This window comes from Procambarus clarkii, chromosome 21, assembly GCF_040958095.1.
Source record: "Procambarus clarkii isolate CNS0578487 chromosome 21, FALCON_Pclarkii_2.0, whole genome shotgun sequence".
In the NCBI taxonomy this organism is placed as follows: domain Eukaryota; kingdom Metazoa; phylum Arthropoda; class Malacostraca; order Decapoda; family Cambaridae; genus Procambarus; species Procambarus clarkii.
The window spans coordinates 36,555,254-36,574,460 of NC_091170.1; the positions used below are offsets into that span (position 1 = coordinate 36,555,254).

General features: G+C 47.6%; 2 protein-coding genes across 3 annotated transcripts in view; one reads left to right on the forward strand and one right to left on the reverse strand.

The window, feature by feature from the left end:
• The window catches only part of LOC123760611 (uncharacterized), a 379,154-nt gene that overhangs the window by 149,307 nt on the left and 210,640 nt on the right, over positions 1-19,207 (forward strand). The window lies entirely within an intron of this gene.
• LOC123760738 (putative uncharacterized protein ENSP00000383309) lies at positions 6,557-16,909 on the reverse strand. Its single transcript, XM_069328671.1, has 4 exons — positions 16,845-16,909; positions 14,915-15,042; positions 7,297-7,404; positions 6,557-7,050 (listed from the first exon to the last, which is right to left on the reverse strand). The coding sequence occupies exons 1-4, from the start codon at positions 16,907-16,909 to the stop codon at positions 6,557-6,559; spliced, it is 795 nt and encodes a 264-aa protein (XP_069184772.1).

A 19,207-nucleotide genomic window follows, 5' to 3' on the forward strand; every position in this document is an offset into this window, starting at 1 on the left:
TCATTCAGACAAAGCCAAAACTCTGCTCACTAGGCCTAGGGCACACCTCCCAGACCCTCGCACAAAGGCTGTGTACCTACTCCCACTAAATCTTGAAAGATTGCTAAATTGGTTAGTTGTTGGTCTTGAGACCTATCAACCCCTGGAGAGTTATTAAGGTCACCACAATAACCTACTGACTAACCAACAGGTATACTTTAGTCCTAAATATACTACAGCACTAAAGTATACTCTCAGTGTGTATACCGAGAAATGGGTTACACTTCTTGGTTAAATTAAGGCATGTCAGCCTTGTATACCTCATGGGGATGACTCCGTCACCGCTTTAGTGGAGTCTTCCCTGATCGTTTGCTGAGGTTAGAAAACGCGTCGCCTCCAGTGAATCATCGAGGCATTTTCTGCTTCCTCAACTTGAAACTCGACTCCCAAATGAGTTTCCTAGCAACGTCATTATATTCCTGTGTTTATACTGACCAAGTGGCTGTATGACGGGTGTGTTGAGCCTCCCAACGCCACGGTTGGAGGGTGTTGAGGGCGAGTCTTATCCGCGGGAAGCGAAGCACAGGAAAGATTTTTGGAATTTGGAATAAGGGCTGAGAAATGTGGCGGTCAGAGCTGATCCACGTCTCACTAACAGTGATAGCAACCATTAATTTCTACAACAACTACAACAGTAAACATTACTACAACGTCAACAACACCAACACCCACTACTACAACCCCAGCAGCAGCACACAACACACTAACAACCAGGAGTATAACCACACCCATTATCCCCGGCTACACACCCAACTCCGCTGTAATCACACAAGTCATGTTTCGTGAATTGTCAGCCAGAGATAGAAACCATTGTATAAAGGATCTCCTGCCAGTGTCCTTGGCACCGTTGCTCACCCACCAAGACCCCCCCCTAACTCTCCCCCCCCCCCTCCTGCAGACGTTGAACGTGTTGCAGTGATGTTGCACACGGAGTCGTGCAAGGTAGGGGCTCGGGGCTGCTTTCCTTCACTCCTCGGGGCACTGTTGTTAAGTATTGCACAAAGGTTGCGTTGATTCTTAGAACGGCATCTCCAAAACCCTGGACAACATGGTTTCAGAACAGGGTGCTCTTGCCTGTCACAGTTGCTGGGACCACTATGACATGGCACTAGATGCTATAGAAAACAAACAAAACGCTGATGTAATTTACACAGATTTTGCAAAAGCCTTCGACAAATCTGACCATGGTGTTATTGCACTCAAAATGCGTTCAAAAGGAATTACCGGAAAAATAGCAGATGGATCTACAATTTCCTGAATAACAGAACCCAATGTGTAATAGTCAACAAAATCAAATCTGGGCCATCATCCGTGAGAAGCTCAGTCCCCCAGGGTACTGTGCTTGCTCCAGTACTTCTTCTCATTCTCATATCGGACATAGACAAGGACACAACCTATAGTACTGTATCATTGTTTGCAGATGACACTAGGATTTTTATGAGAGTAGACAACATAGAGGACACGGCAAACCTTCAGTCAGACGTAAATCATATCTTTCAATGGGCTACAGAAAATAATATGGTGTTTAACTTTTAGCTTTTGCGCTACGGAAAAAATGGAAATATAAAAACGGAAACCACGTACAAAAAGGCAGTCAAATCATAACATAGAACGAAAAGGCAATGTAAAGGATTTGGGTGTACTCATGTCGGAAGACCTTACATTTAAAGAACACAATAAAGTAGCCGTCACAACTGCAAGAAAAATGACAGGTTGGATAACAAGAACCTTTCACACTAGAGATGCTATACCGATGATGATATTCTTCAAGACGCTAGTACTCTCTAAGAGTTGCATACTGCTGCACAATGACAGCCCCTTTCAAAGCTGGAGAAACTGCTGATTTGGAGAGCGTGCAGAGATCCTTTACTACTAGAATCCACTCGGTAAAACACCTAAACTATTGGGACCGACAAAAGAGCCTAAATCTGTATTCTCTTGAGCGCAGGCGGGAGAAATACAATAACTTTCACATGGAAAATAGTAGAGGGGGCTGGTTCCAAACCTGCACACAGAAATAACATCACATCAGACTAGAAGGCATGGCAGGATGTGCAGAATACCCCCGTTGAAGTGCAGAGGTGCAACAGGTACTCTGAGAGAGAACTCAATAAACATCAGAGGCCCGAGACTGTTCAACACGCTTCCACTACACATAAGGGGCATAACTGGCCGACCCCTCACAGTGTTCAAGAGAGAACTTGACAAACGCCTCCAAATGATACTTGATCAACCAGGCTGTGAATCATTCGTCAGGCTGCGAGCAACCGCGTCCAACAGCCTGGTTGACCAGTCCAGCAACGAGGCCTGGTCGACGACCGGGCCGCGGGGACGCTAAGCCCAGAAATCATTTCAAGGTAACCTCAAGGTAACGGCGTTAAGCGTACGTTGAGGAGAAGCGTTGTAAAGATATGAAATGGGTTTTGTTTGAGACCAGACTACCGGGAAATCGATCCTCGAAACTAGCGGAAGGTAACCTCAAGGTAGACCAATCAGTCACATACCTAAACATAAATTATATTGGTCATGCTGGGTCGCTGTAGACATCTGGAGACTTGGCACCGTTGTATTGGTTTAACGGTCGCCAACTCCCAAGTACAATCTTTATCGTATTTTGTTTGAATTTTTCCCCGAAGGGCGAGTTTATTGGGCAGCGTCGCCTAGCACTTAGTGTGGCAGCTAGAGGCTTGGGGCCCGCGCAGGAATATCCCTGACAACAACAAACTCATCCTGTGAGCGAACATGCTTTTATAGGAGCATATTCAACACCCCTAATATGAAGGTCACCCGCTGAGGTGTTAATCCTGTCACCCAGACGCAGTTGGGGCTGTCTTAAGTGAAGAGGCTGTCAAACAAAGGACTAGCATCTTACAACCTTCAAGTTTGTCATCTTAGCGAGTGCAAAGTTGGGCAGACCTCTTAGGGCAATATCTATACTTGTAAGTGGGCACAGACTCTTCAATAGTGGTCAAGACCAGGTCCAGACCAGCTAGGTCCATGTGTAGTGCTGCAGAGTCTGCACTTTCGCTATTCAAATATTTCCGTATCACATTTCTACATATCCTACCAAAGAGTTGAATGGTCTTCATCTTTGCAAGGAAGGGGGCTTGTGTCCAGGACGTTATCTGCATATCCCACTTGGACTCCTTCCAGAAACTTGCTAGAAACTTGAAGAATGTGTGTGTGTGTGTGTGTGTGTGTGTGTGTGTGTGTGTGTGTGTGTGTGTGTGTGTGTGTGTGTGTGTGGGTAGGTGGGGTTTAAGACTAACCACTTGGCTTGGACGGTAGATTGACGGTTTCGCTTCATGCAAGTTAGCGTTCAATCCCCGACCGTCCAAGTGGTTGGGCACCATTCCTTTCCCCCGTCCCATCCCAAATCCTTATCCTGATCCCTTCCTAGTGCTATATAGTCGTAATGCCTTGGCGCTTTCTCCTGATAGCTCCCTTCCCTTCCTCCTTGAGGAGTCCCCAGCTGTGAGATAGTTTTCAATCCATTTCAGCACTTTTTCCTTGACACTCAAGGATGCAAACTCATCTAGGATCACATCTCTTGAGCCTAATCGAAAGCTCTTTTAATGTCGTCGAAGAAAGCGTACTTGGCTCTGTTATTTCCTAAGTAATTGGCTCTACAAGTGACTATGCTCCAGCCTTAAACAAATCCGCTGACCCCAGTCTACGTACTTTGTGTGAGAGAAGCTTTAGGAAGACGCAATGCGTCATCTTGCACGTGCAAGATAGGACCAATTGGCGTGAAATTGTGTGAGCAAGACTCCACTTATGTATGGCTTATTGAAGAGGTGGAGTAGTGAACTCTGTGATAATTCTCCTAGTACTCACCTAGTTGTGCTTGCTGGGGTTGAGCTTCGGCGCTTTGGTCGGGTCCCCGTCTCAACTGTCAATAATCCTAGTGTGTAGGGAAGGCCGTAATCTCACCAGCCCGCAATACTTTTGCTTGTTCTCATCTCCGCCCTTGTCTCGTTTCACTACCCTGATTCTTCCGTCAATGTCCCGCAGGAACTTGCCTCGACGTGTTTCCTCAGGGAGGAAGAGGCTGTGTCACGCCTTATTACCTTACCTGAAGGTAAGGTAACCTCCCCTCGTGTGTCAGTCCGTCAGCCCTGCCCTCGGGGTGTCGGTGCCGTCCTCCGCTCCCTGAGGTATTTGTCTTGAAGACTTTTCTCCTCCGATGGAGCTAGTGAAGTCACGGCATTTACACGCTCCTCAATCTTCTCGTCCCGGGCTATTTGACAGTTTTGAAAAGTTTTCGATTTCTCTAAATCTTAGATACTCTTTACTCTCACGCCGAAGGTCTTTATCCAGCGTGTTTATATAGTGGGTTTCATACTATATAGTGTTCTTATATAGTGTAGAGGTAGAACATTTGGTTGACAGGACCCGGGTGCATGTGGGAATTATTTAAAACCCCGGTCTGTGCTTCGGAGAAGCTGCGAGAGCCTTGTGAGGGCAATAGCATTCCAGGTTGCAATTCTTTTAACCATGTCGTGGCGCAGTCGACTAAAACGCGTCTCGGATCATGCCAGACATAGGTTCGAACCCTCATCATGGCCCTTGTAAATTTGTTCATATAGTGTTCTTCTTTTGAGAGTTGCCCCGTCCCCGTGCAACATGGGACCCGGACACAGCTCTCAGTTTGGCTATCGAGGTCGCCTACGCTCATCGATGTCGTCACGGATTTGATATTCAGTGAACCAGTCGCTCATCCTGTTTATAAAGTAGGGTTTCCTAGCTGCTTAGAGGGATGGTCTTTTTATCGTTTGTGTTTCTCCTATTGTTACTCATGTGGAGGCTGAGGCTGTGTACAATACAACGAGGCTGTGTACAATACAACGAGGCTGTGTACTGTAGAGGCTGTGTACAACGTCTGGGCTGCCATCACTGTCCCGCTCATTTATCAAAAGTATACAGTGTAGTCTCCGTCCTGTGAGGTGTGTCGCCTGTCTTGTCATCCACCAGTCTGAGATTTTCACTTCCGTCGACTTTCACTTGATTACAGTCGGCAGCACAGTGTGTGTGTGTGTGTGTGTGTGTGCTTTGCATTCAGGTCGCTGATCAGCGAGATTAGGTCAGCGACTATTAGAAATATTGCCGAAACAACCGCGGACATCTTCAAGAGAAAACTTAACTGTTTTCTAAGAAAAGCTCCGGATCAGCCGGGCTGTTGTGGGTATGTGAGCCTGCGGGCCGCTCCAAGCAACAGCCTGGTGGACCAAACTCTCACAAGTCAAGCCTGGCCTCAGGCCGGGCTTGGGGAGTAGAACAACTTCCAGAACCCCATCAAGCAGGTATCAGGCAGGTTCCTCACTCACCATCTTTTTTCCCTCGTCCCTCATGTTGTTTTTTTTAAATTCAGCTACTCTGAACAAAATGTCCACGTAGCACGGGCTATAGTGAGCCCGTAATTGAGTTCGGTTATTAGCGATAACCTTATTACTGTGATATTTGGGTCAATGTTTTAAATGGAGGTGGGGTTTCCTCCTTTTTTCCCGTTTCTCTCCCGCTTCTGTTTTAGCGCACTGGTTTTAGTCTTGTTTTAAAAACCTTATCTTGGTGGCGGATATAGATGCACAGTGTTCACCAGTGTGTCCTATTCTTCAACTGTTTTTCTAATCATTGTAGTCGCTGTGCAATTTGCATCTAATGAAGCTGGTGTCGTTGGATTATTGTTGTTTGATGTGCAGGGCTTCTCGTCCCGCATAAGATGTGCATTATATTGAAGCCCCGGTACTTGACAAGGGTGAGGTGTCATGCGTAACAAGACACCATGTTGTCACTGGTGGTACCGGGGGATTGGGAGCGCGTCCCGCCCGGCTCCTGTCACACCACCACCACCACGCACCTTGTTGGGTGTGATGGTTTGATGGAAATGTTCTTCCCATCACAGCGAGTCTCTAAGCTGGCCAGGTCGGGTGCTGGCCAGGTCGGGTGCTGGCCAGGTCGGGTGCTGGCCAGGCCGGGTGCTGGCCAGGCCGGGTGCTGGCCAGGCCGGGTGCTGGCCAGGCCGGGTGCTGGCCAGGTCGGGTGCTGGCCAGGCCGGGTGCTGGCCAGGCCGGGTGCTGGGCCAGGTCGGGTGCTGGTCTTGTCTATATTCCTCGTCGGCTCTTTCTTACGCCGTACTGCCTCTTACGTACGCCTCGCCCCCCTCTCATATATCAACCCATGCTCCTGTTCTATGGTCCTCATCGTTACTATAAGTATTACCAGTACAGGAGGAGGGGGCTGCATATAGGCCTCACCGCCGCTGTTATGTCTCTCACCCTCAGCAACAAATGCTGAACATTTATTAAATTTATAGTTATTTGTGTTCCGTATTTTGTAAAATATAAAATATAAAACGAAAATAAATTATTTATATAATTTTTTTTTTTTGGAGGGGGGCGTAATTTGACAAGAATTGTTGAAAACTATTTTGTTGGCAGTTTTCCCTCGCTTTCTACACAAGCCTTATTTTCTGCCCGCTGTACTTGCACTTTTATTTTCACCATTTGACCAGAAGGTTTTAATTTGGTGCTGCTGGTGTGTGGCTGGCAGACTCTGGCTGCTGGCTGAGGCTGGCAGACTTTGGCTGCTGGGTGAGGCTGGCAGACTCTGGCTGCTGGGTGAGGCTGGCAGACTCTGGCTGCTGGCTGAGGCTGGCAGACTCTGGCTGCTGGCTGAGGCTGGCAGACTCTGGCTGCTGGCTGAGGCTGGCAGACTCTGGCTGCTGGCTGAGGCTGGCAGACGCGGGCTGCTGGCTGAGGCTGGCAGACTCTGGCTGCTGGCTGAGGCTGGCAGACTCTGGCTGCTGGCTGAGGCTGGCAGACTCTGGCTGCTGGCTGAGGCTGGCAGACTCTGGCTGCTGGCTGAGGCTGGCAGACTCTGGCTGCTGGCTGAGGCTGGCAGACTCTGGCTGCTGGCTGAGGCTGGCAGACTCTGGCTGCTGGCTGAGGCTGGCAGACGCGGGCTGCTGGCTGAGGCTGGCAGACGCGGGCTGAGACTTGACTAGTGTCGTCTCTCAACAAAGGGAGTTTATTATATTCCTAATTAACAGTCATTGTGTCCACGCGCGAGCGTTAAGTTGCTCGCTCGCGTGTCCCGTCCCGTCCCGTCCCGTCCCGTCCCGTCCCGTCCCGTCCCGTCCCGTCCCGTGAAGACTTTCTTCACGCCCATGAACATGAGCAGCGAGGCACGCAGTCTTCCCGCCCCGCAGCACTTGGTAGTTACCAGGAGACTCGCTAGATGGAAGCACCTAGTAGTTACCTGGAGACTCACTAGATGGCAGCACCTGGTAGTTACCAGGAGACTCCCTAGATGGCAGCACCTGGTAGTTACCTGGAGACTCACTAGATGGCAGCACCTGGTAGTTACCTGTGGCCAGATTCACGAAGCAGTTACGCAAGTACTTACAAACCAGTACATCTTTTCTCAATCTTTGGCGGCTTTGTTTACAATTATTAAACAGTTAATGAGCTCGGAAGCACCAGGAGGCTGTTTATAACAATAACAGTTGACTGGGAAGTTTTCATGCTTGTAAACTGTTTAATAAATGTAACCAAAGCCGTCAAAGATTGAGGAAAGATGTACACGTTCGTAAGTGCTCGCGTAAGTGCTTTCGTGAATCTGGCCCCTGGAGACTCGCTAGATGGCAGCATCTGGTATTGTTCAGTTGTATAGTTCACGTATACTGTTGTTTAGTGTAAGTGTACAGTTGTATAGTTCACGTATACTGTTGTTTAGTGTAAGTGTACAGTTGTATAGTTCACGTATACTGTTGTTTAGTGTAAGTGTACAGTTGTATAGTTCACGTATACTGTTGTTTAGTGTAAGTGTACAGTTGTATAGTTCACGTATACTGTTGTTTAGTGTAAGTGTACAGTTGTATAGTTCACGTATACTGTTGTTTAGTGTAAGTGTACAGTTGTATAGTTCACGTATACTGTTGTTTAGTGTAAGTGTACAGTTGTATAGTTCACGTATACTGTTGTTTAGTGTAAGTGTACAGTTGTATAGTTCACGTATACTGTTGTTTAGTGTAAGTGTACAGTTGTATAGTTCACGTATACTGTTGTTTACTGTAAGTGTACAGTTGTATAGTTCACGTATACTGTTGTTTAGTGTAAGTGTTCAGTTGTATAGTTCAGGTGGTTAGACCTTTTTCTTTAGTAACGGTTTTCGACATTTGGTGACTGTGAAGGTGCATTGGTGTGCAACTGTTGTGTTGCAAGCTTGAAAAGTTCACTGAATACCGTATGCACTTGGTGTATTTATATACTGTATGCTTTCATACTGTATACTTACTCATTATTTTTGTTCACTGTATACCTATGTATTAATACATGGTACTTGTACACTATACTTTTAAGTTCATACACTGTACTTTTAAACCAATTCAGTATACTTATACACTAATCTAGATCTACAAGAGAGAATTTATGTTAGCCTGTCTGTTCGAAGTTGGTGGTGAGGGGGGGGGGGAGACGCTCGGGGCTTGACCCACCAAACTTTGCAGGGTGAGTAGTGATTCTATGGGGAGTTTCATAGGGTGGTTTGGGGAGTTCGACGCCCATGCCCCTTTTAAGAAGAATCGACTACTATTCCGAATCCCAGAGACTTGTGAAGTGTGAAAGGTGGGAGCGAGTGTCCATAGAGTGTAAGAGCAGATTTTACTGCTAATATAAAAAAAAAGTAACTCCATACCTAGAGCTTTGCAATTACTTCGTTCACTCTCGTGTTCATGAAGATATCCTCATATTGCACTCAAAATTTGCCAGTGCAGGCTACTGAACATATGGCCCTGTATGACTAACCATCCTGCGAGTTGGGGACTTTGGTTGGGTGCCAGGGGTCAGTGTGTCCGTGCCAGGGGTCAGTGTGTCCGTGCCAGGGGTCAGTGTGTCCGTGCCAGGGGTCAGTGTGTCCGTGCCAGGGGTCAGTGTGTCCGTGCCAGGGATCAGTGTGTCCGTGCCAGGGGTCAGTGTGTCCGTGCCAGGGGTCAGTGTGTCCGTGCCAGGGGTCAGTGTGTCCGTGCCATGGGTCACTGTGTCCGTGAAGTAGGCCAGGGTCTTGTACACACATGTACAAGACCCGTGTAATATATATGTACCACTGTACACATTGTACGTCGGCGTGTATATCAAGTTATGCCATAATAAACATTAACTTTGACCTATACATGTGTGTGTGTGTGTGTGTGTGTGTGTGTGTGTGTGTGTGTGTGTGTGTGTGTGTGTGTGTGTGTGTGTGAACAAGTGGGAACACAACACAGGACTCTGCAACACTCAAACCTTCAAGCTAACTTACAGTCCACCAAACAGTGTCTGGATGACGTATAAAATTTCCCATTGTTATATGTAATCTATTGTGTCTATTGTTATCTTTTAAAGCAAATTGCAGTTGTCTTTTCAAGGCGATAATATGTGGAATTTATGTTCTCATCGTGTATATGCGTCTTGTCTCGTGGGGTAATTAGTACACATCCTCTTCTTTTATCTGGCTCCTTATTGGCTGGTATGTTGCGAGTGGCGGATGTTTGCGGCACAGGCTGGAGAATGTGTGTGTGTGTGTGTGTGTGTGTGTGTATGTGTGTGAGTGTGTGTGTGTGTGTGGCGGGCTGAGGCCCCTCCCGGCCTCCTCCAGGCTGTGGTATCTTGAGGTAATCTTGAGATGATTTCGGGGCTTAGTGTCCCCGCGGCCCGGTCCTCAACTAGGCCTCCCCCCCCACCCCAGGAAGCAACTCCCAGGTACCTGTTTACTGCTAGGTAACAGTAGTGGCGGTAACCTGCAGTAGTCGGGGGTTGGCGTCTTACTCATCCGTGGTGGGCCTCCCAAACTGTTTCCTGAGTACTAGAATGTGGGGGATGACTCTCACTCACTCACTCACTCACTCACTCACTCACTCACTCACTCACTCACTCACTCACTCACTCACTCAAACAGAAACTCACTCTCTCTCTCTGAGCGTCGCCAGGCACAACAAGAGGGTAACTGCCATAAGCGTGTGTTATCAGTGTGAACTACAATCACCCTTGCTGACTAGCCTTTGTCCAATCCATCACCCACTCAGTCCCAGCCCTCTCCTCGCGCCCTCCCAACTCTTCCAGTCCCACTGGCCGACCGACTTCCCCCACTGTCCCAATCCTCTTCCAGTGTCCCAATCCTCTTCCAGTGTCCCAATCTTCCCCAGTGTCCCAATTTCACTCCTGACCTCATCTCAGTCGTACACAGTAATTCCCTCAGCGTGCCATCCCAGAGCATTGCCTCTCTCTGGTTAGTGTTCTATTTCAGTCTACGAACACAGCATTCCTGTTCCATGGTTGCAGGCGAGCTACTGGCATCATTATTATTGACCCGTTATCTTGAGGTTATCTTGAGATGATTTCGGGGCTTTTAGTGTCCCCGCGGCCCGGTCCTCGACCAGGCCTCCACCCCCAGGAAGCAGCCCGTGACAGCTGACTAACACCCAGGTACCTATTTTACTGCTAGGTAACAGGGGCATAGGGTGAAAGAAACTCTGCTCATTGTTTCTCGCCGGCGCCTGGGATCGAACCCAGGACCACAGGATCACAAGTCCAGCGTGCTGTCCGCTCGGCCGACCGGCTCCATGCCGGTCGGCCGACCCGTATAGACGCCTAACTACCGAACAACACTGAATGAGAGCCAAGCAGAAAATAATTCAGTCAGGTGTTCAAAATGACGTTAATGGTTCATTCCTCGACTTATCTGTCAAATTAGCGAAGATAACTCATTTCCACACAGCTTGACAGAATTAAAGTTGATGAACCAGGGCAGCTTTTTTCATGAATGGTTTCTAAAACTCCGTACAGTGCAAGTGATGTTAAGACGAGCACAGCAGACATTGACAACACGCCCATGCACCGACGCCTGGGATTCCATATTTATAAAGAAATGTGGAGTACCATTTGCACGAAGGGCAGAGTACCATTTGCACGAAGGGCAGAGTACCATTTGCACGAAGGGCAGAGTACCATTTGCACGAAGGGCAGAGTACCATTTGCACGAAGGGCAGAGTACCATTTGCACGAAGGGCAGAGTACCATTTGCACGAAGGGCAGAGTACCATTTGCACGAAGGGCAGAGTACTATTAGCACGAGGGGCAGAGTAACCTTCGAAGTATAATATATACTTGGAAGGTTCTGGAAGACCAGGTCTCAAATTTGCTCAGCAAAATAACAAGATAATGGGGCGGAAGATATAGTAGACATGCACACTAGACCATAGAGGCGCCACGGGCACAGTCCTGGAGCACTGGATGGTCATCAGAGGACCAAGGCGATCTATCCTCCTGCCAACACAAGAAATGTCGCTGGAACAAACGTGGATGTGTCCTAGAAACGATAAAACAGTTTCCTGTAAGAAGTGTCTAAACAAATCTGGTTGTGGTGGGATATGTGGGCCTGCGGGCCGCTCCAAGCAACAGCCTGTTGGACCAAACTCTCACAAGTCAAGCCTGGCCTCGGGCCGGGCTTGGGAAGTAGATCACCCAGAACCCCATCAACCAGGTTCACTAAGGCCTCCCACCACAACAGTTTACCACCCAACCACCAATTACACTATAACCATGAAAATAGTTGAGCACTAAAGTAAACTCTGTGTATATGTGTAGACCGCGAGGTGAGGTATACTTGTATACAACACAGCTGCCGTGTTGACGTTTCGTCACTGGCGCCGTGAGGTGAGGCGTAGTGAAGCAAGTCTCACATTACTCGTGTAAATATTAATTACGGTTGCACAATACTAATGTAATTTACACAATACACATGTAATTTTATATACACTATTTTTGTGTTGATACGGGACATGAAACCCGTATTAAGGCACGTCAAGAATGTTTTAATTTTACACTATTCCATTTGCAGAAAATATTTAATTGCGATTGAATGAGAGTGGAGACTCGAAGCATTCACCGTGTTAGTGGGGCGACGCTGTTCAGTCTTGGGAAACCGCTGACCTACCTCGATGGTTTACTGAAGGTTGAGAATGTTCCAGTAATGCTGCAGGCTGACCTTCCAAGCTGTTGTGGTCTCAAGCTAGCCCCCGGAAGGTCTTCCCACATCTCCCAAGTTTCGCTATTAGTTCCCGTTCCAATCCACATCGTATACTCCAGGTATACTCCAGCTGTACTCAGGTATACTCTAGTTATACTCCAGCTGTACTCAGGTATACTCCAGCTATACTCCAGGTGTACTCCAGCTGTGTTCCAGATATACTCCAGATATACTCCTGGTATACTCCAGCTATACTCCTGGTATACTCCAGGTATACTCTAGCTATACTCCAGGTGTACTCCAGCTGTGCTCCAGATATATTCCTGGTATACTCCAGATATACTCCTGATATACTCCTGATATACTCCAGGTATACTCCAGTATAATGCCGGCGTCAGGAGGCGTGAAAGTCGTTACTTGTGACTGAACAAACCGCATTAACAACCTTGCTTGTCATTCAGAAAACTGAAATTGAGCTTCATATATTATTTTTTATTCCCAGGTAATTTCTAATGTGTTCAGAAAGGCATCTCAAGTTAATAATACTAATATTTGTGTGTATGTATATATATATATATATATATATATATGTGTGTATATCACGAAAATAAACACGTGATTAAGAATGTGACAATGTCAGACCACGGAGGAAAAATGAAACAGGAAATTTCCTTAAGTACTTTCGTATATTAAATACATCTTCAGAAGGACCTTCTGAAGATGTATTTAATATACGAAAGTACTTAAGGAAATTTCCTGTTTCATTTTTCCTCCGTGGTCTGACATTGTCATATATATATATATATATATATATATATATATATATATATATATATATATATATATATATATATATATAATATAATATGTTCATATACTTATGCACTTATGCTATACTTATATTCACACACAAGTACACGACTTCTGAGTCCTATTGAGAGGCTTAGGGGCGCCAACGAACACCCCCCCCCCATCTCCCCTCCCCCCCCTCTCTCTCTCTCTCTCTCTCTCTGGATGACAGTGCCACCTTTGTTGTGGTCCTGGCACCAGCTGGCTGTGTTGAATTACTGGCACCAGCTGACTGTGTTGTGGTCCTGGCACCAGCTGGCTGTGTTGTGTTCCTGGCACCAGCTGACTGTGTTGAATTACTGGCACCAGCTGACTGTGTTGTGGTCCTGGCACCAGCTGGCTGTGTTGTGTTCCTGGCACCAGCTGGCTGTGTTGTGGTCCTGGCACCAGCTGGCTGTGTTGTGTTCCTGGCACCAGCTGGCTGTGTTGTGTTCCTGGCACCAGCTGTGTTGTGTTCCTGGCACCAGCTGGCTGTGTTGTGTTCCTGGCACCAGCTGACTGTGTTGTGTTCCTGGCACCAGCTGACTGTGTTGTGTTCCTGGCACCAGCTGACTGTGTTGTGGTCCTGGCACCAGCTGACTGTGTTGTGTTCCTGGCACCAGCTGACTGTGTTGTGGTCCTGGCACCAGCTGGCTGTGTTGTGGTCCTGGCACCAGCTGACTGTGTTGTGGTCCTGGCACCAGCTGACTGTGTTGTGTTCCTGGCACCAGCTGACTGTGTTGTGTTCCTGGCACCAGCTGACTGTGTTGTGGTCCTGGCACCAGCTGACTGTGTTGTGTTCCTGGCACCAGCTGACTGTGTTGTGGTCCTGGCACCAGCTGGCTGTGTTGTGGTCCTGGCACCAGCTGACTGTGTTGTGTTCCTGGCACCAGCTGACTGTGTTGTGGTCCTGGCACCAGCTGACTGTGTTGTGTTCCTGGCACCAGCTGACTGTGTTGTGGTCCTGGCACCAGCTGACTGTGTTGTGGTCCTGGCACCAGCTGACTGTGTTGTGTTCCTGGCACCAGCTGACTGTGTTGTGGTCCTGGCACCAGCTGACTGTTGTGTTCCTGGCACCAGCTGACTGTGTTGTGGTCCTGGCACCAGCTGGCTGTGTTGTGGTCCTGGCACCAGCTGACTGTGTTGTGGTCCTGGCACCAGCTGGCTGTGTTGTGGTCCTGGCACCAGCTGGCTGTGTTACTCTGGTGACTGTGTTGTTCCTTGCACAGGAACACAACACAACCAGTTCCTGACGTGCTGGATGTCATAGTTGGCTCCATTATCCACCACTGTATTAGATGGTCGGACCTGAGACGTATTTTGTTCACTTCCAGCCCCTTCAGTAGACGTATTTTGTTCACTTCCAGCCCCTTCAGTAGACGTATTTTGTTCACTTCCAGCCCCTTCAGTAGACGTATTTTGTTAACTTCCAGCCCCTTCAGTAGACGTATTTTGTTCACTTCCAGCCCCTTCAGTAGACGTATTTTGTTCACTTCCAGCCCCTTCAGTAGACGTATTTTGTTCACTTCCAGCCCCTTCAGTAGACGTATTTTGTTCACTTCTAGCCCCTTCAGTAGACGTATTTTGTTCACTTCCAGCCCCTTCAGTAGACGTATTTTGTTCACTTCCAGCCCCTTCAGTAGACGTATTTTGTTCACTTCCAGCCCCTACAGTAGACGTATTTTGTTCACTTCCAGTCCCTACAGTAGACGTATTTTGTTCACTTCCAGTCCCTACAGTTGACGTATTTTGTTCACTTCCAGTCCCTACAGTTGACGTATTTTGTTCACTTCCAGTCCCTGCTGTAAATATAGATAAAAAGTCTAAACTTAACCAACCATCATCACCTCACCTGATCCTCACAAATGGTCCGATGACAAGTGTATGAGAAGAGTGGACACAAGATCCCTTAGTATTTTGTTGGGCTTAATTTAAGCCTAGCCACCTCTGGATGGTTATTAAGGTCTTCGCGGAAGCTTTCCGACAAAGCAGCAAATATACGTTAGTCCTGGACATAATTCAGGGTTAAAATGTATATACATACAGAAATGTGGTATAGATCCAATGTGACAAGGGTCTGGATTGCCTCTATAAGTGTGCGTGGGTTTAAGGTCTCCCACACTCTGCATGTCATCATGACTGTTTAATAGCGGCAGCAGTTGATCTCCATCCCTGTTATTGAAGCGTGAACTATCAGTGCCCTCTATCGTAGGGCATACGTAAATCAGTGTATCTATGTATTTACGTATGTAGGTTAGCTTAGCTTTTTAAAAGCACCGAATCACCTTCTGTGGTTGATTGTTCAATAAACCCTTGAACTATATGTTTAACACATCTCCAACCCTGTCCATGGAGGACAGAAGAAAATGTATATATGTTGGTTAGTATTGTAAATGGGTGGCCACGTCTGTGGTAGAAAAAAAAAGTGCCCTCTATCAAGCAAGAATGAGGGGTGGGTCTGGTCGACCAGACCACCAACCAGGAGGCCTGGTCAGAGACCGGGCCGCGGGCAACAAAGAGGACACGGCAGACCTCCAAACTGATGTAAATCAGGTCTTGCAAGGGTGCTACAGAAAATAATATGCTATATAATGAAGATAGGTTCCAGCTCCTGTTCTATGGAAAAAAATAAAAATATAAAAACGGAAACCACGTACAAAACGCAGTCAGATTACGTTACATAGAACGTAAAAGCAATGTAAAAGATTTAGGTGTACTCATGTCGGAAGACCTTACCATTAAAGAACATAATAAAGTAGCCGTCACAACTACAAGAAAATGACAGGTTGGATAACAAGAACCTTTCACACTAGAGATGCTATATCAATGATGATACTTTTCAAGACGGTAGTGCTCTCTAGAGTGGAATACTGCTGCACAATGACAGACCCTTTCAAAGCTGAATAAATTGCTGACCTGGAGAGCGTGCAGAGATCCTTTACTGTTAGAATCCACTCAGTAAAACATCTAAACTATTGGGATCGACAAAAAAGCCTAAATCTGTATTCTCTTGAGCGCAGGCGGGAGAGGTACATAGTAATTTACACTAGGAAAATATAAGTGGGGCTGGTCCCAAACCTGCACACAGAAATAACACCACATGAGACCAGGAGGCATGGCAGGATGTGCAGAATACCCCCGTTGAAAATCAAAGGTGCAACAGGTACTCTGAGAGAGAACTCTATCAACATCAGAGGCCCGAGACTGTTCAACACGCTTCCACTACACATAAGGGGCATAACTGGCCGACCCCTCGCAGTGTTCAAGAGAGAACTTGATAAACACCTCCAAAAGATACCTAATCAACCAGACTGTGACTCGGACGCGGCTGCTCGCAGCCTGACGTATAACAGCCTGGTTGACCAGACCATCAACCAGGAGGCCTGGTCAGAGACCGGGCCGCGGGGCTCCAGACCCCCGGAATCACCGCAAGGTAACCGCAGGGACGTTGATGCCCGGAACCAACAAGAGGCAGGTAAGTGGGCTCTGCTGGAACACAGGCTCGAAGATTAATAGAATTAGACACTAGCTGGTGCATAGAGGTTGTGTATATTGAGAGTAAAGTTGAGTGCGTGAATGTTCACTCCATGATAGTGTTGCCCCTCAGCATGTTTTACTGGAAGAAGTTAATACGTCTCTCGTCTCCTTTCCAGAGAGTACATTTTGACAGCTTTGTGGCGGTACCAATAATTTGGGTGCTTTATCGTGTCTAGGCGGGCCTTGTATGTTCTCTGTGGTCCCTCTAGTGCTCTCTCTAGTCCCTCTAGTGATCTCTCGTGCTGTGAAGGGGCAAGTGAGCATGGAGCAGTACTCAAGGCCAGACACTGCGAGCATTATAATGGGATCCCAGTACTTGAAGGTTCCTATAATCCACGCTATAATTGTCCTGGTTGATGCTATATTCCCTATAGAGAACTGACGCTCAGTGAGCATAATGTACGCACATGTTTCCCTGCAGGCTTCCGGTCTCTGACCTCTGATGAGATGTATATTCATCTTCATGGTGAGTCTTGTATTCATCATCATGAGAGGTCTTCATGGTGTCTTATATTCTGTATCCTGTTCCAGCTCCGGGGTTGTTTCTGTTTGTTAATAATTTATATTTTTGACCACAGCATGGGTGAGGGTAGGGGGGGGGGGTTCCTTTCTCCCAGCATGGGTGGTGAAGGGCGGGCTTTCTCCCAGCATGGGTGGTGAAGGGCGGGCTTTCTCCCAGCATGGGTGGTGAAGGGCGGGCTTTCTCCCAGCATGGGTGGTGAAGGGCGGGCTTTCTCCCAGCATGGGTGGTGAAGGGCGGGCTTTCTCCCAGCATGGGTGGTGAAGGGCGGGCTTTCTCCCAGCATGGGTGGTGAAGGGCGGGCTTTCTCCCAGCATGGGTGGTGAAGGGCGGGCTTTCTCCCAGCATGGGTGGTGAAGGGCGGGCTTTCTCCCAGCATGGGTGGTGAAGGGCGGGCTTTCTCCCAGCATGGGTGGTGAAGGGCGGGCTTTCTCCCAGCATGGGTGGTGAAGGGCGGGCTTTCTCCCAGCATGGGTGGTGAAGGGCGGGCTTTCTCCCAGCATGGGTGGTGAAGGGATTCTCCTTCAGCTCCCAGCATTGGGGGGTTGGGTGGGGGTGGGGGGGTGTGGCCACCCTCCCAGGAACCACTACAAGCGTGGAGAGACTGTTAATTGAGCAGTTATCCCCTGGCCAGCCGCTGATAACAATGGCAGTGACGTAATTAGTGTAGTGGGGAGGAAGAGAGGGGGGAGTGGGCTTCTGTAAATCCATGTGACTCCCGACCTTCCTTCCCCTCTCCCCCCCCCTCGTGACCTTCCTTCCCCTCTCCCCCCCCTCCCTCGTGACCTTCCTTCCCCCCCCCCCTCCCTCCCCATCTTCCCCACACATTTTGTTTTACGTCTCAAACATTAAATATGTGTTTATTGTCACACTGAATCACATTTGAGTATTATCTCAACACACAATTAAGACCTAAGAATATCACGTGAATATTGAAGTTTGGGATATATTTTATGCAGTATTTTCTTGGCAGTGTTGTTGGGGGGGGGGGGGATGGATGTGCGTTCCCAGGAAAAACAAACCGTAACTGTCTCTATTTTCCGCTTGTTACAACATGTAATAAAGTTGTTACATCTTGGCTTAACGTGCTTATGACGTATTAGAACGTTGTTACAACTTGCTATATTGGTTGTTATAACTGGTTAGGAGGTGTTAAAACTTGTGCGAACATTGTACCAACGTCGTAGTTTCGGTGTGTTTTTGGCGGCTTGCACTCATTAGCGTCGTATTCACTCAATATCCGTAGTGAGAGCGCCACTCTGGCAACCCAACTTTGTCATTGGAATTGTATTTTGCACGTCCTACGTCCCGTCTCTTATTTCAATATGTTGTATCTTGAGATGATTTCGGGGCTTAGCGTCCCCGCGGCCCGGTCCTCGATCAGGATTTTTTTTTTACACGTCCCCCAGGAAGCAACCCGTAGCAGCTGTCTTGACTCCCAGGTACCTATTTGCTACTAGGGAACAGGGGCATCAGGGTGAAAGAAACTCTGCCCATTTGTTTCCGCCTCCGCCAGGGATCGAACCCGGAACCTTAGGACTACGAATCCCGTGCGCTGTCTACTCAGTCCCGGGTCTCTGTATAGTGTCCAGCTCTGCTGCCTGCCCCGGGACCCACACCAGGCCACACACCAGGCCACACACCAGGCCACACCAGGCCACACACCTGGCCACACCTGGCCACACCAGTGCTCTGACCACTGGCTTTTCCCCTGTGTCGTCCTCAGCTCCGCCTCTCTCTACTTACAATATTTCATCCCACTATTTTTTGCCATTGCAAAAACCCCTTTTGAATTGATTGAATTCTCCTTTTTTTGTTATAAAGTCAAGATTTATCCTGTTGATAATGAGTATATTATTGCACACTTCTATCTATTGGGATTTTTTGTTTTTGTTTAAAATGGTGTTTTCCAAGTGTGTGGCTTGAAGGTTTACAATTTTAAAATTGTTAGTCCTCATACATTCTTTTTTCTATATTTCAGGATTATAAGAATATTGATTTAACATAGATGCGTGTGTATTCACCTAGTTGTATTCACCTAGTTATTCTTGCGTGGGTTGAGCTCTGCTCTTTTGGTCCGCCTCTCAACTGTCAATCAACTATTACTAACTACTATTTTTTTCACACACACACACACACACACACACACACACACACACACACACACACACACACACACACACACACACACACACACACACACATCCTCACGAAGCAGCCAGTAGCAGCTGTTTAACTCCCAGGTACCTATTTACTGCTAGGTAACAGGCGCATCAGGGT

Coding starts and splice junctions, on each gene's coding strand:
- LOC123760738 (XM_069328671.1), bottom strand. CDS start 16,909: ATGAAGACCTCTCATGATGATGAATACAAGACTCACCATGAAGATGAA. Junction 7,405..14,914: donor TGGATCTATACCACATTTCT/GTATGTATATAC, acceptor ATCTGGCCACAG/GTAACTACCAGGTGCTGCCA. Junction 7,051..7,296: donor GCCATCTAGTGAGTCTCCAG/GTAACTACTAGG, acceptor CCCTTTGTTGAG/AGACGACACTAGTCAAGTCT.